This window comes from Electrona antarctica (genome assembly GCF_951216825.1).
Source record: "Electrona antarctica genome assembly, chromosome: 23".
NCBI classification, from domain to species: domain Eukaryota; kingdom Metazoa; phylum Chordata; class Actinopteri; order Myctophiformes; family Myctophidae; genus Electrona; species Electrona antarctica.
Genome location: NC_136804.1, coordinates 38,019,458 through 38,045,456, shown reverse-complemented (window position 1 = coordinate 38,045,456; position 25,999 = coordinate 38,019,458). Strand labels below are relative to the sequence as shown.

At 44.4% G+C, this 25,999-nt stretch overlaps 1 protein-coding gene across 1 annotated transcript in view; it reads left to right on the top strand.

The window, feature by feature from the left end:
- Positions 1–21,216, top strand: part of syn3 (synapsin III) — a gene marked incomplete at its 3' end in the record, with an annotated part of 145,805 nt that extends 124,589 nt beyond the window's left edge. Inside the window, exons 10-15 of the mRNA XM_079494616.1 lie at positions 2,204–2,278; positions 2,760–2,862; positions 14,584–14,715; positions 19,140–19,170; positions 20,415–20,571; positions 21,087–21,216. Of these exons, the coding sequence (XP_079350742.1) occupies positions 2,204–2,278; positions 2,760–2,862; positions 14,584–14,715; positions 19,140–19,170; positions 20,415–20,571; positions 21,087–21,216 (628 nt within the window). The remainder of the gene's footprint in view (positions 1–2,203; positions 2,279–2,759; positions 2,863–14,583; positions 14,716–19,139; positions 19,171–20,414; positions 20,572–21,086) is intronic.
- Between the last annotated feature and the right edge of the window lie 4,783 nt (positions 21,217–25,999).

Sequence of the window (25,999 nt, the reverse complement as noted above, 5' to 3'; positions counted from 1 at the left end):
CACTCAAAAAAATTATAATAATAATAATTTGGGGACCCACCCGAGGGGTCGCGACCCACGGGTTGAGAACCCCTGGTCTAAACCAATAAGGGACCACCATTCTCGATGACACTCATGGTCAGTGACTAGGTTCCCCTGGACCGCGGCGTTCAGGAGAACCATCTGGACGATGCTCGCATGGCGTGCAGATTCATTTCCTGGATGTGACTTTGTTTTTGCCTCCAACCCAGTAAGGCTATCCAACGTTGAAGCTGCCACTACCTACTGGCGAAATGTGGAATTGCAGCACTTTAATGGAGGTGGACGGACGTTCATGACGTCACGTGCGTATAAGCCCGGAGCTCAAATTTGAAAAGCTCAAATTTGAAAAGCTCAAATTTGAAAAGCCCGGACCTCAAATTTGAGGTCTGGGGCTAGGCTAGGTTAAACCAAACTTCCGCTCGCTCGAGCCATTGAGTTATAATTATACTACAATTATACAGGGCGGCTGTGGCTCAGGAGGTAGAGCAGATCGTCCAATGATCCCTGGGTCGGCGGTTCGAATCCCGGCTCCTCCTGTCTACATGTCGAAGTGTCCTTGGGCAAGACACTGCACCCTACATTGCCTCCAATGAGTCGGTTGGTGTGAGCTCGCCACCATTGGTGTGGGAAGTGAGGACGCTGGCGTCGACTGTTCGCCACTTCACCTCCCAATGTATGAATGAATGAACCATTGTAAAGCACGTTGAGCACTTGGAAAAGCGCTAAAAAAAATGCAATTCATTATACTTGCGGAAGTCTTCCGGGTGCTTCAAAACGCCACTGAGCAACTTCCACTGAAATGAATAGCGGGGGGGGGCTAACGCTCCGGTTCGGTCTCTATCCTTTATAGGTCTATGTCTCCAACGCTTGGCCTTCCCAAATGACATCATGTGGCAGGCAAGTCTATAGACTTTTAACCCATTCAGGACGGGAATCGCTTTCGGTGTTTATAGCATCATGTTATACTTTAGCTATTGAAAAATAGCAGATCTACAAGAGGTTGTACAGTAGATCTGCTATTTTTTGAAAATTCTTGAAAATGTGGTGCAAATCTTTCTATATTCTTTCACAGCGAACGTTTTAACTCAAATCTTTGTCCCTGGATCTCCATATTTTCAGATGGGGGTCGGCGGCCAAATACAGATAATTCTGGGGGTCCTTGATGTGAAATAGTTTGAAAACCACAGACATAGAAACATTTGTAGCATCGTCCTCAGGTCTCAATGGGTTAATGTTTGTTTATTAGAGCCTAATTATAAATTCCCCGTCGCCAGTCTATGGACTTTAGGACAATGAATGAATACTTCTATTTTTTTTAAATATTTTTTATCCCACAATTTTGTAACCCATTTTTCACCCCTGTGTCAATTATCTGATGTGATCCTGGGCTCTACACACCCTCCGCCAACCTGGGGAGAGCTTTCCCTGGTTGGACGTAGTGCGTGGAAGGAACACGTTATTCCAACCAGTTCCTTTCCCCTCCATCAGGCGCCCCGGCTGGCCAGGGGGAGGTGGTTTAGAGACCAGGATTACTGCATGTTTTTTGTGAGGGTACCTACCCTAGGGGACACGGGGAGAACATGTGAGGGTATACCTACCCTAGGGGACACGGGGAGAACATGTGAGGGTATACCTACCCTAGGGGACACAGGGAGAACATGTGAGGGTACCTACCCTAGGGGACACGGGGAGAACATGTGAGGGTATACCTACCCTAGGGGACACGGGGAGAACATGTGAGGGTATACCTACCCTAGGGGACACAGGGAGAACATGTGAGGGTACCTACCCTAGGGGACACGGGGAGAACATGTGAGGGTATACCTACCCTAGGGGACACAGGGAGAACATGTGAGGGTACCTACCCTAGGGGACACGGGGAGAACATGTGAGGGTATACCTACCCTAGGGGACACGGGGAGAACATGTGAGGGTACCTACCCTAGGGGACACAGGGAGAACATGTGAGGGTACCTACCCTAGGGGACACGGGGAGAACATGTGAGGGTATACCTACCCTAGGGGACACGGGGAGAACATGTGAGGGTATACCTACCCTAGGGGACACGGGGAGAACATGCAAACAGTAATGCATTTATTTCGTTTTTCACAGACATGACATGCCTCACAAGGCTCTAGGAGGGCTGAACGCCCCTCACATTTATGATCTGTTTTCTTCCAGGAGAACCTCGATCTCGGGCAACTGGAAAGCCAACACGGGCTCGGCCATGCTGGAGCAGATCGCCATGACGGACAGGTGAGCTTATAGACGTTACTATCCAGGCACGTGCACACATACACATCAAAGGGGGCTCCAGGCACGTGCACACACACACACACACACACACATCAAAGGGGGCTTCAGCCCCTGTTGTTTTCGTCGACTGAAACTATGGCAAAAAATGTTCGTCGACCACCTTTTTTCACTGACGAAAACGAAATGGAAACTAAATGAAAACTAAGCTACGATGACTAAAACTAAGACTGAAATATTGGGAAGAGACTAGTGGACAAGAGATCCAGTATAAGTAAAAGACACATGTCATTTTACACTTGGTTGCATGCTGAAAATAGCGACTGACATAGAACCATGGATATTTCTGAAAACTGTCAGGATGTAGAAGACATTTTTAGAATCTGATCTCAGGTCTAAATGGGTTAATCCCTCTAGTGGTGTGTTGCAGGTACCGCATGTGGGTGGACTCCTGATGTTTAATCCCTCTAGTGGTGTGTTGCAGGTACCGCATGTGGGTGGACTCCTGTGCTGAGATGTTCGGAGGTCTGGATATCTGTGCTGTGAAGGCGGTCCACGGGAAGGACGGTAACGACTACATCATAGAGGTCAGTTCTCTACAGTTGATTTAGTCGACTAAAATGTAAAATGTGGCAAGGCCTTGATGCCGCCGTAATGACGGATTTTACACTTGCTAGCAGATCTACAAGCTCACAACGCGTCACAGCGCGATGACGCGTTGTGAGCTTGTAGATCTGCTATTTTCAGCATGCAACCAAGTGTAAAATGACTCATACTGGATCTCTTGTCCACTAGTCCCTTCCTAACATTTTAGTCTAGTTTTTATCTGTTGACGAAATTGCCAATATATTTAGTCTCAGTTTTAGTCATCGTAGCTCAGTTTCCATTTAGTTTTCGTCAGTGAAAAAAGGTAGTCGACGAACATTTTTTTGTCTTAGTTTTAGTCGACGAAATCAACACTGGTCCACGGGAACGACTGCATAGAATAGAATAGAATAGAACTTTATTGTCACATCACATGAATTACAAGTAAAACAGTGGGTGAAAAGCATTGTAGTGCAGCTTGAAACAACAACAGCAGTTGAAAGTGCAAAAAAGTGCAAAAAACCTTAAAGGACCACTTCACCACTTTTCAACTTCTCTTCCTATAATTGGTCCTAACTAATGTTCATGATAAAATACCACCATTTTTTCCTACTCAGTCTGTGTCTCATAGGAAGGCTGTGGGCAGTTCAGAAACCCGTCCACCAGTGACATCATCGATGGTGAATCCAAGCTAATAGAAACGGCAGGCTTTCTTTTCCTGAAAAGTTGCAATGCAAAAGTTGAAGCCATCGTTCTCACGATAATAAAAATCTAAATATATTTTAAAATAAATCTTGTTTAAAAGAAATCTGCCTAATGATGATGTCACTGGTGGACGGGTGTCCGAACTGCCCAAAGCCCTCCTATGAGACACAGACTGAGTAGGAAAAAATGGTGGTGTTTTATCATGAACATTAGTGAGGACCAATTATATGAAGAGATGTTGAAAAGTGGTGAAGTGGTCCTTTAAGAACGTTTGATTACAAACCTAACGACACTCATATTAATAAATGGATAATTACAACGATAATTAAGTCCAGTGTGTCCAGAGTGTACAGCCAGTCCTACACTACTGCTTATTTAGCAGTCTCACTACCGAGGGGAAAAAACTGTTTAGTGTCCTATTGGTGGTACTTGGGATGCTAAGAAACCGTTTACCAGGGCGGGGGTTTCTGCAGGCCTTGAAGAGTTTATGGCTGGGGTGGTAAGTGTCTTTGATGATCCGATTCGCTTTGGCTGTGCATCTTTTTTCATAGAGTTCTTGGAGGGATGGATATTATACATGGATATTATATATTATACATCATATAATAGAGGTCAGTTCATCTGGATCGCCTCCACCTGGTCAGCCTGATGGAGGGAAAAGAAACTGGTTGGAATAACGTGTTTCTTCCACGCGCTATGTCCAACCGTCCAACCCCTGTCAGGTGAAAAGAAGCAGACTTGGACTCCTCATGCATTGTAGGAAGCATGAGCTCAGCGCCCACTCCGCCCAGGATTACAGTTTAGGCAAATGGCACCGGGTGAAAGAATGGGTTACACAAATTGTGGGATAACATTTTAGAGAGAGAGAGAGAGCTTCATGTTATGACGACGAAACCGGAAATCGATACTTATGCTGGGCTGCTAGGGCTTCTGGGAAATTGAGCCCAATGCAAGTGGACGGGGGGCTTGTTTGGACTACAACTTGCTCTGCACTCTGGTTTCGTTTCGCATTGTCATGGCCGCTGGCTCGACTCATCATAACAAGACGACGGACCATTTCTTACCCGATTTTCATGGAACAAACGCCCAAATACTTCAGCGTATGCTCCAAAGGTAATAAAACAATCGAGGCAGCGTAGGATATTTGATTAAAAGGCGGGTTCCGCGTGATGTGGCGTCAAACTGTTAATGAGCTCACAATGTGTGACATAACGACACATTGTGAGCTTGTAGATCAGCTGTTTTCAAATGGCCGAAATGTTTATAGGGCTGGAGTGGTTAATGTATGTTTTCAAATAAATGTAGTGAAGTAAAAGTACACATGTTGGCTCTGAGATGTAGTGGAGTAGAAGTAAAAGTACTGGAAATTGGAAATACTCAAGTGAAGTACAAAACCCTCAAAATTGTACTTCGGTACAGTACTTTAACCCATTCTGGGCGGGAACCCCTTTTGGTGTTTCAAGCATTGTTATACTTTAGCTATTGAAAAATAGCAGATCTACAAGCTCGTAGTGTGGCACTCAGTGCCACGCTACGAGCTTGTAGATCTGCTATTTTTTTAAATCGTGAAAATGTGCCGCAAATCTTTGAATATAATGCTTTCCCAGCGAACGTTTTTAACTCAAATCTTTGCTCCTGGTGAGGTCCCTGGAACAACATATTTTCAGATGGGGGTCGGCGGCCGATTACATATAATTTTTGGGGTCCTTGACATGAAATATTGAGAACCACTGATATAGAAACATGAGGTTTTCAGAAAACATTTAGGATTTAGAAGACATTGTTTTAATTTCAACGTCAGAATTAAATGGGCTAAGTACATATTTGGTTGCTTTCTACCCCCTGGTTCTATGGATGCGTGTGTGTGTGTGTGTGTGTGTGTGTGTGGGGGGGGGGGGGGGGGGGGCTGCTCTCTTGGCACTGTGCCCAGTATTCACCGTCTGTGGTCAACATGTCCCTGGCTCCACCCTCGCTGAGAATGTCAGCAATTTTATACAGATATCAGTAATATTGTGATTCAGACGTCAGTCTTCCTGTTGATAACATCTCTTTTTTCTTTAGTCACGATTGTGTTGAAAGGCAAGGAGGGGGGAGGGGGAGGGGGGGGACGCAGCTGGAATATCACGGCGTTGAAAGAGACAAAAACACAGCCTGTTGGGACTGTGACAGCCAGGGTTATGTCCAGGTGTCTGCGTGGGTCACTGGGAGGGGACTGTGACAGCCAGGTGTCTGCGTGGGTCACTGGCAGGGGACTGTGACAGCCAGGTGTCTGCGTGGGTCACTGGGAGGGGAATATGACGAAAAATGTTCGTCGACTACCTTTTTTCACTAAATAAGGACAAAATAAAAACGAAGCTACGGTGACTAAAACTATGACTACTGACAATTTCATCGACGGATAAAATGGGCAAAAAAATGTAATTGGCCGCCGACCCCCATCTGAAAACATGTTGTTCCAGGGAGGGACCCCCCCAGAAGCAAAGATTTGAGTTGAAAGCGTTCGCTCTGAAAGAATATATATTCAAAGATTTGAGCCACATTTTCACGATTTTTCAATAAATAGCAGATCTACAAGCTCGTAGCGCGGCCGAAATCTACGAAGTAACTAAAGTTTTAAAATATAATGTAGTGGAGTAAAAGTACACTATTTGCCTCTGAGACGTAGTGGAGTAGAAGTAAAAGTATTGGAACGGTAAAGTACAATAACCTCACAATTGTACTTTAAGTAAATGTACTTGTAGGCCAGGCTTGTAGACTCACATGCACACAGAGTGCATTGTGCACGCACACACACACGCACGCGCGCACGCACACACACTGTTGAGTCATGTTAGGGAGTCAGTTATCCATTGTGCTTTGTAAATAGACAGTTTAGGTTGCGTGCACACCCACCACACACACACACACACACACACACACACACACACACACACACACACACACACACACACACACACACACACACACACACACACACACACACACACACACACACACACACACACACACACACACACACACACACACACACACACACACACACACACACACACACACACACACACACACACACACACACAGAGAGAGAGAGAGAGAGAGACAGACATCCTGACTGGGAGGATGACATCACCAGCTGGTATCTCTACCTACAGTTGGAACCTCTCCAGGGCAGCGTTATCTTCCCTACATTTTTATCCCACAAGTTTTGTAACCCATATTTGAGGGGCGCTATAGCCCCTCAAATATGTCCAGCTTTGTGTGTGCGTTTGTATGTACCCCCATGGTGATGATTTGATTGGCTGAGCCACGGAATTGAGGATTAAAAACTGAGGACAGAAAATTGAGGACGCCAAAGGTCATTGGTCGGAATGTGATGATGTAGGCGATGATAAGAGCCAATGATTTTTTCACCCAGTGTCAATTATCTAATGTAATCCTGGGCGCTGCACTTCCTCTGCCAACCTGGGGGGGTGGGGGGGGGGGGGGGCAGCGGACTGACCTCATGCTTCTTTTCATGCATGAGGAGTCCAAGCTGCTTCTTTTCACCCGACAGGTGGGAGGGAGTTTCTCTGGTTGGACGTAGTGCGTGGGATGAACACGTTATTCCAACCAGTTCCTTTCCCCTCCATCAGGTGCCCCGGCTGACCAGGGGGAGGTAGTTTAGAGACCAGGTACCAACATCAATACAGCATGGAATTGTGGACATATTCTTTAGTTTTGGGTCTGCATGAGAGGCTAAATGTCATCAAATGGTGGTCCGTGGCTCAAATGGGTCTGAGAGGCTAAATGTCATCAAATGGTGGTTCCGTGGCTCAAATGGGTCTGAGAGGCTAAATGTCATCAAATGGTGGTTCCGTGGCTCAAATGGGTCTGAGAGGCTAAATGTCATCAAACGGTGGTTCCGTGGCTCAAATGGGTCTGAGAGGCTAAATGTCATCAAACGGTGGTTCCGTGGCTCAAATGGGTCTGAGAGGCTAAATGTCATCAAACGGTGGTTCCGTGGCTCAAATGGGTCTGAGAGGCTAAATGTCATCAAACGGTGGTTCTGTGGCTCAAATGGGTCTGAGAAGCTAAATGTCATCAAACGGTGGTCCGTGGCTCAAATGGGTCTGAGAGGCTAAATGTCATCAAATGGTGGTTCCTTGGCTCAAATGGGTCTGAGAGGCTAAATGTCATCAGATGGTGGTCCGTGGCTCAAATGGGTCTGAGAGGCTAAACGTCATCAAATGGTGGTCCGTGGCTCAAATGGGTCTGAGAGGCTAAATGTCATCAAACGGTGGTTCCGTGGCTCAAATGGGTCTGAGAGGCTAAATGTCATCAAACGGTGGTCCGTGGCTCAAATGGGTCTGAGAGGCTAAATGTCATCAAACGGTGGTTCCGTGGCTCAAATGGGTCCGAGAGGCTAAATGTCATCAAACGGTGGTCCGTGGCTCAGATGGGTCCGAGAGGCTAAATGTCATCAAACGGTGGTTCCGTGGCTCAAATGGGTCCGAGAGGCTAAATGTCATCAAACGGTGGTTCCGTGGCTCAAATGGGTCCGAGAGGCTAAATGTCATCAAACGGTGGTTCCGTGGCTCAAATGGGTCCGAGAGGCTAAATGTCATCAAACGGTGGTTCCGTGGCTCAAATGGGTCCGAGAGGCTAAATGTCATCAAACGGTGGTTCCGTGGCTCAAATCCAGAATAACAAATGGTCTCTTCGATATGAAAAGGGTTGAACAGCACTGCCCTATAGCTCTATCTTCCATCTCCTTAGAAAGGCGGTCAAGACACAAACGCTTATATTGTGTCTATTTATAATCCTCTGTACGAGTGTTTTTATACACTTGCAGAAAATAAGTCCCTTTCACCTGAAAACACAATGGGCTACGCATCGACACAATGGGCCTACGCATCGACACAATGGGCTACGCATCGACACAATGGGCTACGCATCGACACAATGGGCTACGCATCGACACAATGGGCTACGCATCGACACAATGGGCTACACATCGACACAGTCAATGGGCTACGCATCGACACAGTCAATGGGCTACGCATCGACACAGTCAATGGGCTACGCATCGACACAGTCAATGGGCTACGCATCGACACAGTCAATGGGCTACGCATCGACACAGTCAATGGGCTACGCATCGTCACAGTCAATGGGCTACGCATCGACACAGTCAATGGGCTACGCATCGACACAGTCAATGGGCTACGCATCGACACAGTCAATGGGCTACGCATCGACACAGTCAATGGGCTACGCATCGACACAGTCAATGGTCTACGCATCGACACAGTCAATGGGCTACAAATCGACACAGTCGATGGGCTACGCATCGACACAGTCAATGGGCTACAAATCGACAGTCACTGGGCTACGCATCGACACAGTCAATGGGCTACGCATCGACACAGTCAATGGGCTACGCATCGACACAGTCAATGGGCTACGCATCGACACAGTCAATGGGCTACGCATCGACACAGTCAATGGGCTACGCATCGACACAGTCAATGGGCTACGCATCGACACAGTCAATGGGCTACGCATCGACACAGTCAATGGGCTACGCATCGACACAGTCATACAATGAACTCCTGGGGGGTTGGAATGGGCCGAGGAGTCAACTGGAGGGGATTCAAGTACCTTTGCAAATAAATGGTGCATTTATATAGCGTTTTTATCCAAAGCGCTTTACATAGTCTTGCTCAAGGACACTCCGACGCTAACTCTGGGGGAGCCCACAGGGATCGAACCGGGAACCCTCACGGTTCCCATCCAGCTGTTCTCCTGGCCGCTGCCGCCGTCCAGAGAGAGAGAACCCTAACCCTAACCCTCCAGAGAGAGAGAACCCTAACCCTAACCCTCCAGAGAGAGAGAACCCTAACCCTAACCCTCCAGAGAGAGAGAACCCTAACCCTCCAGAGAGAGAGAACCCTAACCCTCCAGAGAGAGAGAACCCTAACCCTAACCCTCCAGAGAGAGAGAACCCTAACCCTCCAGAGAGAGAGAACCCTAACCCTCCAGAGAGAGAGAACCCTAACCCTCCAGAGAGAGAGAACCCTAACCCTCCAGAGAGAGAGAACCCTAACCCTCCAGAGAGAGAGAACCCTAACCCTCCAGAGAGAGAGAACCCTAACCCTCCAGAGAGAGAGAACCCTAACCCTCCAGAGAGAGAGAACCCTAACCCTAACCCTCCAGAGAGAGAGAACCCTAACCCTAACCCTAACCCTCCAGAGAGAGAGAACCCTAACCCTAACCCTCCAGAGAGAGAGAACCCTAACCCTAACCCTCCAGAGAGAGAGAACCCTAACCCTCCAGAGAGAGAGAACCCTAACCCTAACCCTCCAGAGAGAGAGAACCCTAACCCTAACCCTCCAGAGAGAGAGAACCCTAACCCTCCAGAGAGAGAGAACCCTAACCCTCCAGGGAGAGAGAACCCTAACCCTAACCCTCCAGAGAGAGAGAACCCTAACCCTAACCCTCCAGAGAGAGAGAACCCTAACCCTAACCCTAACCCTCCAGAGAGAGAGAACGGGGTTGGTTTAGGTTACAGTAGACAGAGTTATTTCCTGGCACCGAAGTCCACATGAATCACCCTTTTTCATTTTTAGAAAGGGCGATCCCCTCCCCTCCCCTCCCCCTCCCTCCCCTCCCTCCCCTCCCCTCCTCCCCCCCCCTCCCTCCCCTCCCCCCTCCCCTCCCTCCCCTCCCATCCCCCCCTCCCTCCCCTCCCCTCCTCTCCCCCCCCCCCCCCCCTCCCCCTCCCCTCCCCCCCCCCTCCTGGCCCAGGCCATCCCTCCCATTGTGCATTGTGTGTTTCCTCCCCTCGTCTCGTTCTGTAAACCAACGGGATGACATTTTCAGAGCTCTGGAGTCCATGTCCATATTTAGCCTCGAGAAGAACGAGACATTCCCAATTCATCGCCGGGCGGGGCAGAAGGTCGCCGCCCATCGTTGGGACAAAACAAGCCGTGGTGGAGAGTATCTATAAGTACTGTACTTAACCCGTTTAGACCTGAGGACCATTCTATAAACGTCGTCTAAATACTGACAGTTTCCTGAAAAAAAAACCCATGTTTCTATATCAGTCGTTCTCAAACTATTTCATGTCAAGGACCCCCAAAAATATATGTAATTGGCCGCCGACCCCCATCTGAAAATATGATGTTCCCCCCCCCCCCCCCCCCTCAGAAGCAAAGATTTGAGTTAAAAAACGTTCGCTCTGAAAGAATATATATATTCAAAGATTTGCGCCACATTTTCACGATTTTTTAAAAATAGCAGACCTACAAGCTCATAGTGCGGCACTCGGTGGCGCGCTATGAGCTTGTAGATCTGCTATTTTTCAACAGCTAAAGCGTAACATAATGCTTAAAACACATAATGCTTAAAACACCAAATATTGAACTTTTACTCCACTACGATTATTTGTAAACTTTAGTCACTACTAGTTACTTTGTAGATTTTGATTATTAATACAAAACATACATCAACCACTTCAGCCCTATATATCCATTTGAAAATAGCAGATCAACAACCCACAATGTGTCGGGATGTGACACATTGTGAGCTTGCAGATCTGCTATTTTCAAAATATTATTATACATTTGAAAACTTGACATTTTGCATAATGACTACATTCTACTTTTGGTACCTTTTGATGCCAATATATTTTGAATTCTGGACTTACTTGTAAGTATTTTTCTATATTATTAACAGTATTGATACTTCTACGATACTGATACTTTCTCTGCCTGGGCCGTGGCTCAGCGGTCCAGGCACCTTGGCTGGTAATCCAGTCTGGCAGTGTGCCGTGGGTTCAACTCCCGATCCCGACCGGCCTTTACTGCATGTCTCCCCCCCCTCCATCTCTCTCCCCCATTTCCTGTCAGCCTACTGTCTGTCCCTCCATAAAAAAATATTAGGCGAAAAATGAGGCTCCTTTCTGACAGCTGTCACTCAGCGTCTCAGGAAACTACGCCGGGCTCTCCGGAGACTGTCTCTCTCTCTGTCTCTGTCTCTGTCTCTCTCTCTCTCTCTGTCTCTGTCTCTGTCTCTGTCTCTGTCTCTGTCTCTGTCTCTCTCTCTGTCTCTCTCTCTCTGTCTCTGTCTCTGTCTCTGTCTCTCTCTCTGTCTCTCTCTCTGTCTCTGTCTCTGTCTCTGTCTCTGTCTCTCTCTCTGTCTCTGTCTCTGTCTCTCTCTCTGTCTCTCTCTCTGTCTCTCTCTCTCTCTCTGTCTCTGTCTCTGTCTCTCTCTCTGTCTCTGTCTCTGTCTCTGTCTCTCTCTCTGTCTCTGTCTCTGTCTCTGTCTCTGTCTCTGTCTCTGTCTCTCTCTCTGTCTCTCTCTCTGTCTCTGTCTCTGTCTCTGTCTCTGTCTCTGTCTCTGTCTCTGTCTCTGTCTCTGTCTCTCTCTCTGTCTCTCTCTCTGTCTCTCTCTCTGTCTCTGTCTCTGTCTCTGTCTCTCTCTCTGTCTCTGTCTCTCTCTCTGTCTCTGTCTCTGTCTCTGTCTCTGTCTCTCTCTCTGTCTCTGTCTCTCTCTCTCTCTCTGTCTCTGTCTCTCTCTCTGTCTCTCTCTCTGTCTCTGTCTCTGTCTCTGTCTCTGTCTCTCTCTCTGTCTCTGTCTCTGTCTCTGTCTCTCTCTCTCTCTCTCTGTCTCTGTCTCTGTCTCTGTCTCTCTCTCTGTCTCTGTCTCTCTCTCTGTCTCTGTCTCTGTCTCTGTCTCTGTCTCTCTCTCTGTCTCTGTCTCTCTCTCTGTCTCTGTCTCTGTCTCTGTCTCTGTCTCTGTCTCTGTCTCTCTCTCTGTCTCTGTCTCTCTCTCTGTCTCTGTCTCTCTCTCTCTCTCTCTCTCTGTCTCTCTCTGTCTCTGTCTCTCTCTCTCTGTCTCTCTCTGTCTCTGTCTCTCTCTCTGTCTCTCTCTCTCTGTCTCTGTCTCTCTCTCTGTCTCTGTCTCTCTCTGTCTCTGTCTCTCTCTCTGTCTCTCTCTGTCTCTGTCTCTCTCTCTCTCTCTCTGTCTCTCTCTGTCTCTGTCTCTCTCTCTCTGTCTCTCTCTGTCTCTGTCTCTCTCTCTGTCTCTCTCTCTCTGTCTCTGTCTCTCTCTCTGTCTCTGTCTCTCTCTGTCTCTGTCTCTCTCTCTGTCTCTCTCTGTCTCTGTCTCTCTCTGTCTGTCTCTCTGTCTCTGTCTCTCTCTTTGTCTCTCTCTCTCTCTCTGTCTCTCTCTGTCTCTGTCTCTCTCTGTCTGTCTCTCTGTCTCTGTCTCTCTCTTTGTCTCTCTCTGTCTCTGTCTCTCTCTCTCGCAATTCAATTCAGCTTTATTTTACATGAGAAAACATATACGTTTACATTGCCAAAGCAAAAGTGTAACAAAACAAACAAGATAAAACAATGTATGTACAAATAAATATTGAATATATCAATAGGAATAAAAAATAAAGGTGTAAACAGAGCTGTGTTACATTAACACTTTGGACAATACTATCTTGTGAAACTAGATAGTACTATTTCTGTCAGAGATAGAGATATACATCCGTATAGGAGAGATTAGCTTTATGCTTTTGAAAGATGACAGCAGTATTTCAATGCTTTTGCGGTCGCTTCAAATTCAGTCACGATTATTATAGATATTGTGATAAATATCACGTGGGCATATTATTATGATATGTGACTATTTGGTATCGTTTCCATCCCTCGGTCCTACGATGATGAAAGATGAACATAGTGGAGTAAAAAAAAGAAGTGTCCCTCTGCGTGACACAGTCCCTCATTCCCCCATCGCCCAGATGTACAAGCTCGTAGCGCGGCACTACGAGCTTGTAGATCTAGCTCAAGTAGAACAGAATGCTTAAAACACCAAAAGGGGTTCCTGGTCCAGAATAAGTTGCTAACCCCGTCCCACACAAGTGATACTTCTGTCCCTCAAATGAACCGTTTTAATTAAAATCTTTGCCAATTACAGTACATTTTTGGTGGTCCTTGACATGAAGCACTTTGAGCACCACTGACATAGAAACAGAAACATAGGGTTTTTCCAGAAAACTCTCATGATTCAGAAGACATTCTGTAGAACCTTGTCTCAGGTCTAAATGGGTTTAAACAACGAGAAAACATTGGTTCCATAATTGAGTACCACAGACGAAAAACAGTCTAAGTCCAAATTTCAGACTGACCCCTCCACGAAAAGGCCTCAGTGTCCTGAACCCTTATCTATCATTTATATATTATGGATCAATAATGTGGACTTAGACTGTTATTCGTCTGTGGTACTCACTGAAGTCATCATGATCTGAATGGGCTTCATCATCTCGGTTGTGATAAACAGTATTAGGTCTCCACCTAGTGGCAACACTGTGTATTGTCCCCAGCTGTACACATGACACAGAGAACATGTTAGTCATGATTTTGACAGCAACTTTTCATTTAGTTTTAGTCATATGTGACTCTTTTTGATACTCCAGGAGAGGAGAAAACAAGACTAAGTGTTCAGGAGAGGAGAAAACAAGACTAACTGTTCAGGAGAGGAGAAAACAAGACTAACAGTTCAGGAGAGGAGAAAACAAGACTAACTGTTCAGGAGAGGAGAAAACAAGACTAACTGTTCAGGAGAGGAGAAAAACTGATTTTACTTCTTTTTTTTTTATGCAAAATGAGTTAATTGCACAAAAGTTAACTCTAAACTTGGTAGATCTGCTTTTAGCCTCTGTGTCTGTTTCCCAAAAAGTAAGTGATTAGAAAACAACCTGTGATAATTATGTCTTCTTTTATATTCCTGAACTGATTATATGACAAAGGTCTCAATTGTTCATAAATAATGTTTGTTATGAGCTGGTCCAGCCGGCTCCATTCACTGCCATGTATTCATTGCACTTCCGGTGTGAGTTTGGCTCCCATGAAAGTGTCCATGAAAGTGTCCATGAAAGTGTCATGGCGCAGCCCAGTCACGTGACCACTTCTCTTCCTTCTCACAGCTTCCTTGGGTGATGGACAGTTCCATGCCTCTGATTGGCCGTCTGTTTAATTGTTTCCCAGGTGATGGACAGTTCCCTGCCTCTGATTGGTGAACACGTGGAGGAGGACAGACAGCTGATCACAGAGCTGGTCGTTAACAAGATGGCCAAGGTGCTTCTGGGAGTCGACACGCCTCAGCCTTCAGCGATAAAGGTGACCTCACTGTAGATACCAAATACATATACTTTATAACAAATACAGCCTTCAGCGGCCAAGTTTAATATCAAATATTATACTTTATAACAAATACAGCCTTCAGCGGCCAAGTTTAATATCAAATATTATACTTTATAACAAATACAGCCTTCAGCGGCCAAGTTTAATATCAAATATTATACTTTATAACAAATACAGCCTTCAGCGGCCAAGTTTAATATCAAATATTATACTTTATAACAAATACAGCCTTCAGCGGTCAAGTTTAATATCAAATATTGTACTTTATAACAAATACAGCCTTCAGCGGTCAAGTTTAATATCAAATATCATATTTAAGTTTATACCAAATATGCAGCCTTCAACTACAGTATCAAGGTGACAACACTTTATACCAAATATACAGCCTTCAACTACAGTATCAAGGTGACACTTTATACCAAATATACAGCCTTCAACTACAGTATCAAGGTGACACTTTATACCAAATAGACAGCCTTCAACTACAGTATCAAGGTGACACTTTATACCAAATATACAGCCTTCAACTACAGTATCAAGGTGACACTTTATACCAAATATACAGCCTTCAACTACAGTATCAAGGTGACACTTTATACCAAATATGCAGCCTTCAACTACAGTATCAAGGTGACAACACTTTATACCAAATATACAGCCTTCAACTACAGTATCAAGGTGACAACACTTTATACCAAATATACAGCCTTCAACTACAGTATCAAGGTGACACTTTATACCAAATATACAGCCTTCAACTACAGTATCAAGGTGACAACACCTTATACCAAATACATCAACTACAGTATCAAGGTGACAACACTTTATACCAAATACATCAACTACAGTATCATGGTGACAACACTTTATACCAAATACATCAACTACAGTATCAAGGTGACACTTTATACCAAATATACAGCCTTCAACTACAGTATCAAGGTGACAACACCTTATACCAAATACATCAACTACAGTATCATGGTGACAACACTTTATACCAAATACATCAACTACAGTATCATGGTGACAACACTTTATACCAAATACATCAACTACAGTATCATGGTGACAACACTTTATACCAAATACATCAACTACAGTATCAAGGTGACAACACTTTATACCAAATATACAGCCTTCAACTACAGTATCAAGGTGACAACACCTTATACCAAATACATCAACTACAGTATCATGGTGACAACACTTTATACCAAATACATCAACTACAGTATCAAGGTGACAACACTTTATACCAAATACATCAACTACAGTATCAAGGTGACAACACTTTATACCAAATACATCAACTACAGTATCAAGGTGACAACACTTTATACCAAATACATCAACTACAGTATCAAGGTGACAACACTTTATACCAAATACATCAACTACAGTATCATGGTGACAACACCTTATACCAAATACATCAACTACAGTATCAAGGTGACAACACTTTATACCAAATATACAGCCTTCAACTACAGTATCAAGGTGACACTTTATACCAAATATACAGCCTTCAACTACAGTATCAAGGTGACAACACTTTATACCAAATATACAGCCTTCAACTACAGTATCAAGGTGACACTTTATACCAAATATACAGCCTTCAACTACAGTATCAAGGTGACACTTTATACCAAATATACAGCCTTCAACTACAGTATCAAGGTGACAACACTTTATACCAAATATACAGCCTTCAACTACAGTATCAAGGTGACAACACTTTATACCAAATATACAGCCTTCAACTACAGTATCAAGGTGACACTTTATACCAAATATACAGCCTTCAACTACAGTATCAAGGTGACAACACTTTATACCAAATATACAGCCTTCAACTACAGTATCAAGGTGACACTTTATACCAAATATGCAGCCTTCAACTACAGTATCATGGTGACACTTTATACCAAATATACAGCCTTCAACTACAGTATCAAGGTGACACTTTATACCAAATATACAGCCTTCAACTACAGTATCAAGGTGACACTTTATACCAAATATACAGCCTTCAACTACAGTATCAAGGTGACAACACTTTATACCAAATATACAGCCTTCAACTACAGTATCAAGGTGACACTTTATACCAAATATACAGCCTTCAACTACAGTATCAAGGTGACAACACTTTATACCAAATACATCAACGTCTCAAACCTTTTCAAGTCACAGACTAGATTTTACCATCTTCCACCAGTGTTGTTTTTGGCAGCAAATTTCTATTTTAGTTTTAGTCATAGTCTTTGGAATGAAACTTAATTTAGTTTTAGTCATAGTCTTTGGAATAAAACTTCATTTAGTTTTAGTCATAGTCTTTGGAATAAAACTTCATTTAGTTTTAGTCATAGTCTTTGGAATAAAACTTCTTTTAGTTTTAGTCATAGTCTTTGGAATAAAACTTTATTTAGTTTTAGTCATAGTCTTTGGAATGAAACTTCTTTTAGTTTTAGTCATAGTCTTTGGAATAAAACTTCATTTAGTTTTGGTCATAGTCTTTGGAATAAAACTTATTTTAGTTTTAGTCATAGTCTTTGGAATAAAACTTCTTTTAGTTTTAGTCATAGTCTTTGGAATAAAACTTCTTTTAGTTTTAGTCATAGTCTTTGGAATAAAACTTATTTTAGTTTTAGTCATAGTCTTTGGAATAAAACTTATTTTAGTTTTAGTCATAGTCTTTGGAATAAAACTTAATTTAGTTTTAGTCATAGTCTTTGGAATAAAACTTATTTTAGTTTTAGTCATAGTCTTTGGAATAAAACTTATTTTAGTTTTAGTCATAGTCTTTGGAATAAAACTTCATTTAGTTTTAGTCATAGTCTTTGGAATAAAACTTAATTTAGTTTTAGTCATAGTCTTTGGAATAAAACTTCTTTTAGTTTTAGTCATAGTCTTTGGAATGAAACTTAATTTAGTTTTAGTCATAGTCTTTGGAATAAAACTTCATTTAGTTTTAGTCATAGTCTTTGGAATAAAACTTAATTTAGTTTTAGTCATAGTCTTTGGAATAAAACTTCTTTTAGTTTTAGTCATAGTCTTTGGAATAAAACTTAATTTAGTTTTAGTCATAGTCTTTGGAATAAAACTTCTTTTAGTTTTAGTCATAGTCTTTGGAATAAAACTTCATTTAGTTTTAGTCATAGTCTTTGGAATAAAACTTCATTTAGTTTTAGTCATAGTCTTTGGAATAAAACTTCTTTTAGTTTTAGTCATAGTCTTTGGAATAAAACTTAATTTAGTTTTAGTCATAGTCTTTGGAATAAAACTTCATTTAGTTTTAGTCATAGTCTTTGGAATAAAACTTCATTTAGTTTTAGTCATAGTCTTTGGAATAAAACTTCTTTTAGTTTTAGTCATGGGGCTCCATTTTCGTCACCGCTAAACCCCTTATCCCTAAACCTCTTTGCCTTTTTTTTTTACTATTTTCAAAAACATTTTTGAATAGTTCAACTAGCCAATCTACATCGACACGTTGTGGCCATTTTAACTATTCAAAAATGTTTTGCAAAATAGTAAAAAAAGGCAAAGAAGTTTAGGGATAAGGGGTTTAGCGGTGACGAAAATGTAGCCCAAAGTCTTTGGAATAAAACTCCATTTAGTTTTAGTCATATTTTAGTCACCTGGAATGTTTTAGTGTTAGTCTAGTTTTAGTCGGCTAAATCTACAGTTGATTTAGTCGACTAAAATGTATTTTGGCTGGGCCTTGATGCCGTCGTAATGACAGATTTTTACACTTCAGCATGCAACCAAGTGTAAAAGGACTTGTGTTTTATGTACTGTATAGTGGATCTCTTGTCCACTAGTCCCTTCATAACATTTTAGTGTGGTTTGTATCTGTTGACGAAATCGTCAGTATATGTAGTCTTAGTTTTAGTCGTCATAGCTTAGTTTTCATTTAGTTTACGTTTAGTTTTCGTCAGTGGAAAAAAGGTAGTCGACGAACATTTTTTGTCATAGTTTTAGTCGACAGAAACAAGTTAAAGGTATATTCAGTGATTTTACTTAATTCAAATATCAATTATTTTTTATTTTTTTCTGGATAATCCTCCCTACTATAGAGTGTGCTGACCATATAAGGAGTTCCTCCCTGTACCCAGTGAGCCCCTGGGGTCAAAAAACCCTAGTTTCAGTTTTGGTGGCAGGTGGCAAAACCTTCATCCAATCAGGATGAGTGGGGCATTCCTCCAATCATGATCGAGTGGGGGTGGGCCTTGGTGCACATGCTGTTGGCCTGTTGCACTTCCCCCCACTGTAGAGCGTGCATGTGCACATTTTGTTACCGGGGCGGACTGGGTGGTTTTCCAAATCACTCAAATCACTGAATGCTCCTTTAAACAACTCTGCTAACACATAACTGTGTCTCTTCCCTGGAACAGCCCCAGACCACCCAGCCTCGACGGAGTCAAGGTAGGAACATTTAACCACTCAACTATACTATCGACAGGACATTATCTATCTAGATAATAATCTAGGGGCATGAAAAAAAAATCACACACATTATGACGTACATTTTCCCTTCATTGTCAATGGCGTCAACAAAACAAACATTGAAGTAAAGACAAACATTTAACCTGTATATAGGAGGGGCTGGCGCCCCTCACAAATAATACAAAAATAAATAAAATATATGCTAAAATCTTTGCTTCTGAGGGGTCCCTGGAACAACATATTTTCAGATGGGGGTCGGCGGCCAAATACAGATAATCTTGGGGGTCCTTGACATGAAAATATTTGAGAACCACTGACAAAGAAATATAGGTTATTCAGAAAACTGTCATGATTTAGAAGGGGTAGTTTAGACAGTCTAGGACAGCTCTGGGGTAGTTTAGACAGTCTAGGACAGCTCTGGGGTAGTTTAGACAGTCTAGGACAGCTCTGGGGTAGTTTAGACAGTCTAGGACAGCTCTGGGGTAGAAACTATTTCTCTGTCTGTGTGTTTGTTTCTGCTTTCATTTCATGGGCTTATAGCGCCTCCCTGAGGCCAGAAGTTCAAACAGTGGTGATATAATTATTGTCCAATCCATTTTTTTTGTCTGTGGCAAAAACATAATATCGCCTGCCCTGCAGGCTCCATCCCTGAATCGCTAAGCCAGCCACACACATTAAAAAAAATCACACCCGTGTGAACTGAGTGGTGTAAGGTCTTATATAGACTGATCAGCTGTGGTCTGACGTAATGTCTGACGTAATGAAATCACACCCGGGTGAACTGGGTGACCATAGGAACCATGCTAATTTTTTGGTACGAACAGACAGACAGACACGTAAACTAACAAAGCCAGTCGTAGGAGTGGTTTACACCACTCAAAAAGGAAACTAAATGAGAATTCAGGCATAGCAAAAATATAAAATATATCATTTTGACCAAAATGTCCACCACATACATGACAGCATAGCGCTGACCGCTGCTTCTCTGCCACGTGCGTGCGTTCGTGCGTGCGTGCGTGCGTGCGTATGTATGTGTGTATGTGTGCGTGCGTGCATGTGCGTGCGTGCGTGCGTGCGTGCGTGTGTATGTGTGCGTGTGTGTGTGTGTGTGTATGTGTGCGTGCGTGCGTGCGTGCGTGTGTATGTGTGCGTGTGTGTGTGCGTGTGTATGTGTGCGTGCGTGCGTGCGTGTGTATGTGTGCGTGTGTGTGTGTGTGTTCCAGGTGGACACCGGTCCGCCTCAGCCTCTCCCTCCCAGTCCGCCCATGGTTCTCCACAGAGGGCCCGCTCCGCCAACACCTCCCCCAGCCAGGCCTTCCAGCCCGGGCCCATCCCGGCAGCCTCCGGCCCCGGGGCCCAGAAACAGTCCCCGCAGCTCAAGTAAGTCTAAATCTAGTGGTTCCCAAAAAATGTTCATGTCAAATTGATACCAGTGTTGTTGTTTTTTTTGTTTTTGTTTTTGGCAGCAAATTTTGATTTTAGTTTTAGTCATAGTCTCTTGAATAGTTCAGTCGACTAAATCTACAGTTGATTTAGTCGAACAAAATGTATTTTGGCGGGCCTTGATGCCGTTGCCTTGACTGTTTTTTTCACTTTCTGAAAACAGCCGATCTACTGCGACGCGTTGTGAGCTTGTAGATCGGCTGTTTTCAGCATGCAACCAAGTGTAAAAATGACTTATAGGCTACTGGATCTCTTGTCCACTAGTCCCTTCTCCCTTCCTAACATTTTAGTCTAGTTTTTATTTGTTGACGAAATTGTCAATACATTTAGTCTTAGTTTCAGTCTGTGAAAAAAAGGTAGTCGAAGAACATTTTTTTGTCATAGTTTTAACAACACTTGATGGAAGGCCAATAATAAAGGTATATCCTTGCATGTGTTGTCTTTGTTTCCAGTAAATCTCAGTCTCTGACCAACACCTTCACGGAGACGCTGAGAGGGAACAACCAGCCCAGCGACGACCAGGCCAAGGCCGAGACCATCCGCAGCCTGAGGCAGTCCTTCGCCAGCCTGTTCTCCGATTAAAGGCCAGAGACCAGCCCCCCACCCCCCCCCCTAATTGACACCCACCCCCCAGACCCCTCCCTATTGACACCTAAACCCATAGATTTGTTCGTGACCATTATTTCCCCCCAGCTTTGCTTTGGGACAGTCCCTCATTTACAATACTTTTCAGGCATCCCACAAATTGAGACCCTGTCCCACATTGTGACTGACTGACAGGCATCAGTGTTCAAATTGAGACCCTGTCCCACATTGTGACTGACAGGCATCAGTGTTTAACTCGAGACCCTGTCCCACATTGTGACTGACAGGCATCAGTGTTCACATTGAGACCCTGTCTGTCCCACATTGTGACCGACAGGCATCAGGGTTCACATTGAGACCCTGTCTGTCCCACATTGTGACTGACAGGCATCAGTGTTCACATTGAGACCCTGTCTGTCCCACATTGTGACTGACGGGCATCAGTGTTCACATTGAGACCCTGTCTGTCCCACATTGTGACTGACAGGCATCAGTGTTCACATTGAGACCCTGTCTGTCCCACATTGTGACTGACAGGCATCAGTGTTCACATTGAGACACTGTCTGTCCCACATTGTGACTGACAGGCATCAGTGTTCACATTGAGACCCTGTCTGTCCCACATTGTGACTGACAGGCATCAGTGTTCAAACTGAGACCCTGTCCCACATTGTGACTGACAGGCATCAGTGTTCACATTGAGACCCTGTCTGTCCCACATTGTGACTGACAGGCATCAGTGTTCACATTGAGACCCTGTCTGTCCCACATTGTGACTGACAGGCATCAGTGTTCACATTGAGACCCTGTCTGTCCCACATTGTGACTGACAGGCATCAGTGTTCACATTGAGACCCTGTCTGTCCCACATTGTGACTGACAGGCATCAGTGTTCACATTGACACCCTGTCTGTCCCACATTGTGACTGACAGGCATCAGTGTTCACATTGAGACCCTGTCTGTCCCACATTGTGACTGACAGGCATCAGTGTTCACATTGAGACCCTGTCTGTCCCACATTGTGACTGACAGGCATCAGTGTTCACATTGAGACCCTGTCTGTCCCACATTGTGACTGACAGGCATCAGTGTTCACATTGAGACCCTGTCTGTCCCACATTGTGACTGACAGGCATCAGTGTTCACATTGAGACCCAGTCTGTCCCACATTGTGACTGACAGGCATCAGTGTTCACATTGAGACCCTGTCTGTCCCACATTGTGACTGACAGGCATCAGTGATCACATTGAGACCCTGTCTGTCCCACATTGTGACTGACAGGCATCAGTGTTCACATTGAGACCCTGTCTGTCCCACATTGTGACTGACAGGCATCAGTGTTCACATTGAGACCCTGTCTGTCCCACATTGTGACTGACAGGCATCAGTGTTCACATTGAGACCCTGTCTGTCCCACATTGTGACTGACAGGCATCAGTGTTCACATTGAGACCCTGTCTGTCCCACATTGTGACTGACAGGCATCAGTGTTCACATTGAGACCCTGTCTGTCCCACATTGTGACTGACAGGCATCAGTGTTCACATTGAGACCCTGTCCCACATTGTGACTGACAGGCATCAGTGTTCACATTGAGACCCTGTCTGTCCCACATTGTGACTGACAGGCATCAGTGTTCACATTGAGACCCTGTCTGTCCCACATTGTGACTGACAGGCATCAGTGTTCACATTGAGACCCTGTCTGTCCCACATTGTGACTGACAGGCATCAGTGTTCACATTGAGACCCTGTCTGTCCCACATTGTGACTGCCAGGCATCAGTGTTCACATGTCCTAATAGTTAGTCCCCTAATAGTTGGCTTTCTTGTAAAAGTATTTCTCAATTCTTGCAAGATGTTGGCCATACATACACCACCCATGACCAAAAATAGCATTTTAAAACCAAATGTGAGACCCCCAGAGGGGTTTAGTAACAATATGATAGGCAATATTAGGCCTGTGGTCGAATATTTCATGTCAAGGACCCCCAGAATTATCTGAATTTGGCCCCCCAGAAGCAAATATTTGAGTTAAAAACGTTCGCTGTGAAATAATATATATTCAAAGATTTACGGCACATTTTCACAATTAAAAAAAAAAAAAAAAATAAGATCTACGAGTGCCGCGCTATGGGCTTGTAGATCTGCTATTTTTCCAATAGCTAAAGCATAACTTAATGATTAAAACACCAAAAGGGGTTCCCGCCCAGAAGTGATAAATTGCTAATCCCGACCCGACCCGTCCCCCCGGTCACCACAACAAGCGATACTTCTGTCCCTCAAATGAACACTTTGATACCGGTCACCCGAAATAGGGGCGGATGATTCTTTGTCAGAATCATCACTGAATTCCCCTCCTCAGTGACATCACTTCCTCCTCAGTGACATCACTTCCTCCTCAGTGACATCACTTCCTCCTCAGTGACATCACTTCCTCCTCAGTGACATCACTTCTCCTCCCCAGTGACATCACTTCCTCCTCCTCAGTGACATCACTTCCTCCCCAGTGACATCACTTCCCCTCCTCAGTGACATCACTTCCTCCCCAGTGAGACGTCCCGGAGAAAGTCACTTTGAGTGGCAGCCTCCGCCATTTTGACCTCCAATATGGCGGCCTCTCCAGCAGCCAATGAGGCGGCAGCCAGGTTACTGAGCACTCCCCCCCTCCCCCCGCGCTCTTTAGTCGACTAAATATCATGAGATTCTAGTCGACTAAAGGTGCGGTGCGGTGCCTTGATGACGGCGTCGCATAATGGCAGATTTTACACTTGGTTGCGTGCTGAAAATAGCAGATCTACAAGCTTGGAGATCTGCTATTTTCAGAGCGCAGCTAAACATAAAATTGTCAGTATATTTGTAGTCATAGTTTTAGTCACTCTAAACACATGGCTTCGTTTTTATTTAGTTTTTATTTAGTTTTCGTGAAAAAAGTAGTGGGCGAACATTTTCCTTCATATTTTTAGTCGACTAAATCAATATTGCCACGCACGCACGCACGCACGCACGCACGCACGCACGCACGCACGCACACACGCACACACACACACACACCTTCTCCCTGTCTCTGAGTTTCAGTTTCAGTTATCTGCCAATCACTCTGCTGTCCATGAACTGCAGTGGGTTCCAGATATCTCCTGTCCATGAACTGCAGTGGGTTTCAGATATCTCCTGTCCATGAACTGCAGTGGGTTTCAGATATCTGCCACTGTTTGTGACACAAAACAATAACCATAGATATTCTTGCACGTAGTGTTTGGTATAACTGTCGGTCTTTTGTGTACTTTTGTTTGTCTTTCTTATACTTACTACTAATTCTTTTTTTCGACACATTTTGATCTCTTTGGCTTCCAAGATGATATCTATGGCAATACATTCATTCTAGGAGCAGGTTGAGTTGTGGCGACGCGTGGCTGAACTGGACGGATGCTTACGGATCACCAGCGATATTTGAGCACCTCGCTAAGCCAGCCACGTGTCACAGAAATACTTTACCAACGCCAAAGTGACCCGCATAGAGCGCCGAAGTCCTGACGTCGACTCGCTCGTCCCCTCGATTCCCCCGGTTCACGGAAGTATAATTTCTCTATGGAGAACAACATGGGCTCATCTTAAAATCGTTTCATATAAGCGTTGTGGTCCAAAAATAAACAAGCTGTCTCTGCGTTATTGTCAGGGAGGTGTCTCTGTATCGTTTACGACAGTCAGTCAGTCATATTTTCTAGTGAAAATGTAACTAATTCAGTAGCAGTAACATTAGCGTCAGTTGATTCTTCATATCCATATGAGTGAAACGGCCGGGATGACATGTTTATTTTTCAAACACAGTTCTTATATGAGGCGATTTAAAATCCCCCCTATGGGGATTACAATGCAAATAAAAAGTACATGAACCCGTGGATTTATAGCGCCCCCTACCAATATTGACCAGCTCAGTGGCCTTGTGGTTAGAGTGTCCGCCCTGAGACTGGGAGGTCGGGGTTCAATCCCTGGCCGGGTCATACCAAAGACTCTAAAAATGGGACCCAGTGCCTCCCTGCTTGGCACTCAGCATCAAGGGTTGGATTGGGGTAAGTCCCTGCGACATACTAGCGTCATGTCCAGGGGGTGTACTTGTACATCAAGCTGCCTCACGCTACAGAAACAGGAGATAGGCTCCTGCCCTATGGGCCTCATGGCTACAGAAACAGGAGATAGGCTCCTGCCCTATGGGCCTCATGGCTCGGCAAGGCTACTTACTTACTACTACTACCGATATTGAGGTCAGACTTCGGTGCTCTATAGATCTTGCCGACGTTGTGAGTCTGTCTGCTCCTTGTGAATCTGACCTCGGGCCGACCGTACCAAAGCTCTTCTCATTAACCACATGAACCCTAAAGCCAACCATATTATTCTGGGCCCGACGTTCGGTGAGAATAGCAGATCTACAAGCTCGCAATGCGACGGGGCGCGTCGGCAATTTTTCCTGCCAAGAGATTATTTTGGTGTAGAGGGGGGGAAAAATAGAGGGGCCCCTAGTATTGAGCCCTGGAGGACTCCTCCTGTCAATGAAGACTATATAGGGCTTATAAGTTGATATAAAAATGAAATGTCCCTCATGAAGCCATATTGGGTCGAAACACGTTCGCTATAAAGAAATGAAATCGTCAACGTGTTGAACTTGAATTTTCAAATGCTGTTCTTGACAGTAAACCGTCTTCCATTCACAGGCAGATTATACCCCCCCCCCCCTTTCTAAATCTGTACTTGTGTTTCTTTGTGCTTCGTGAAAAGCACCATG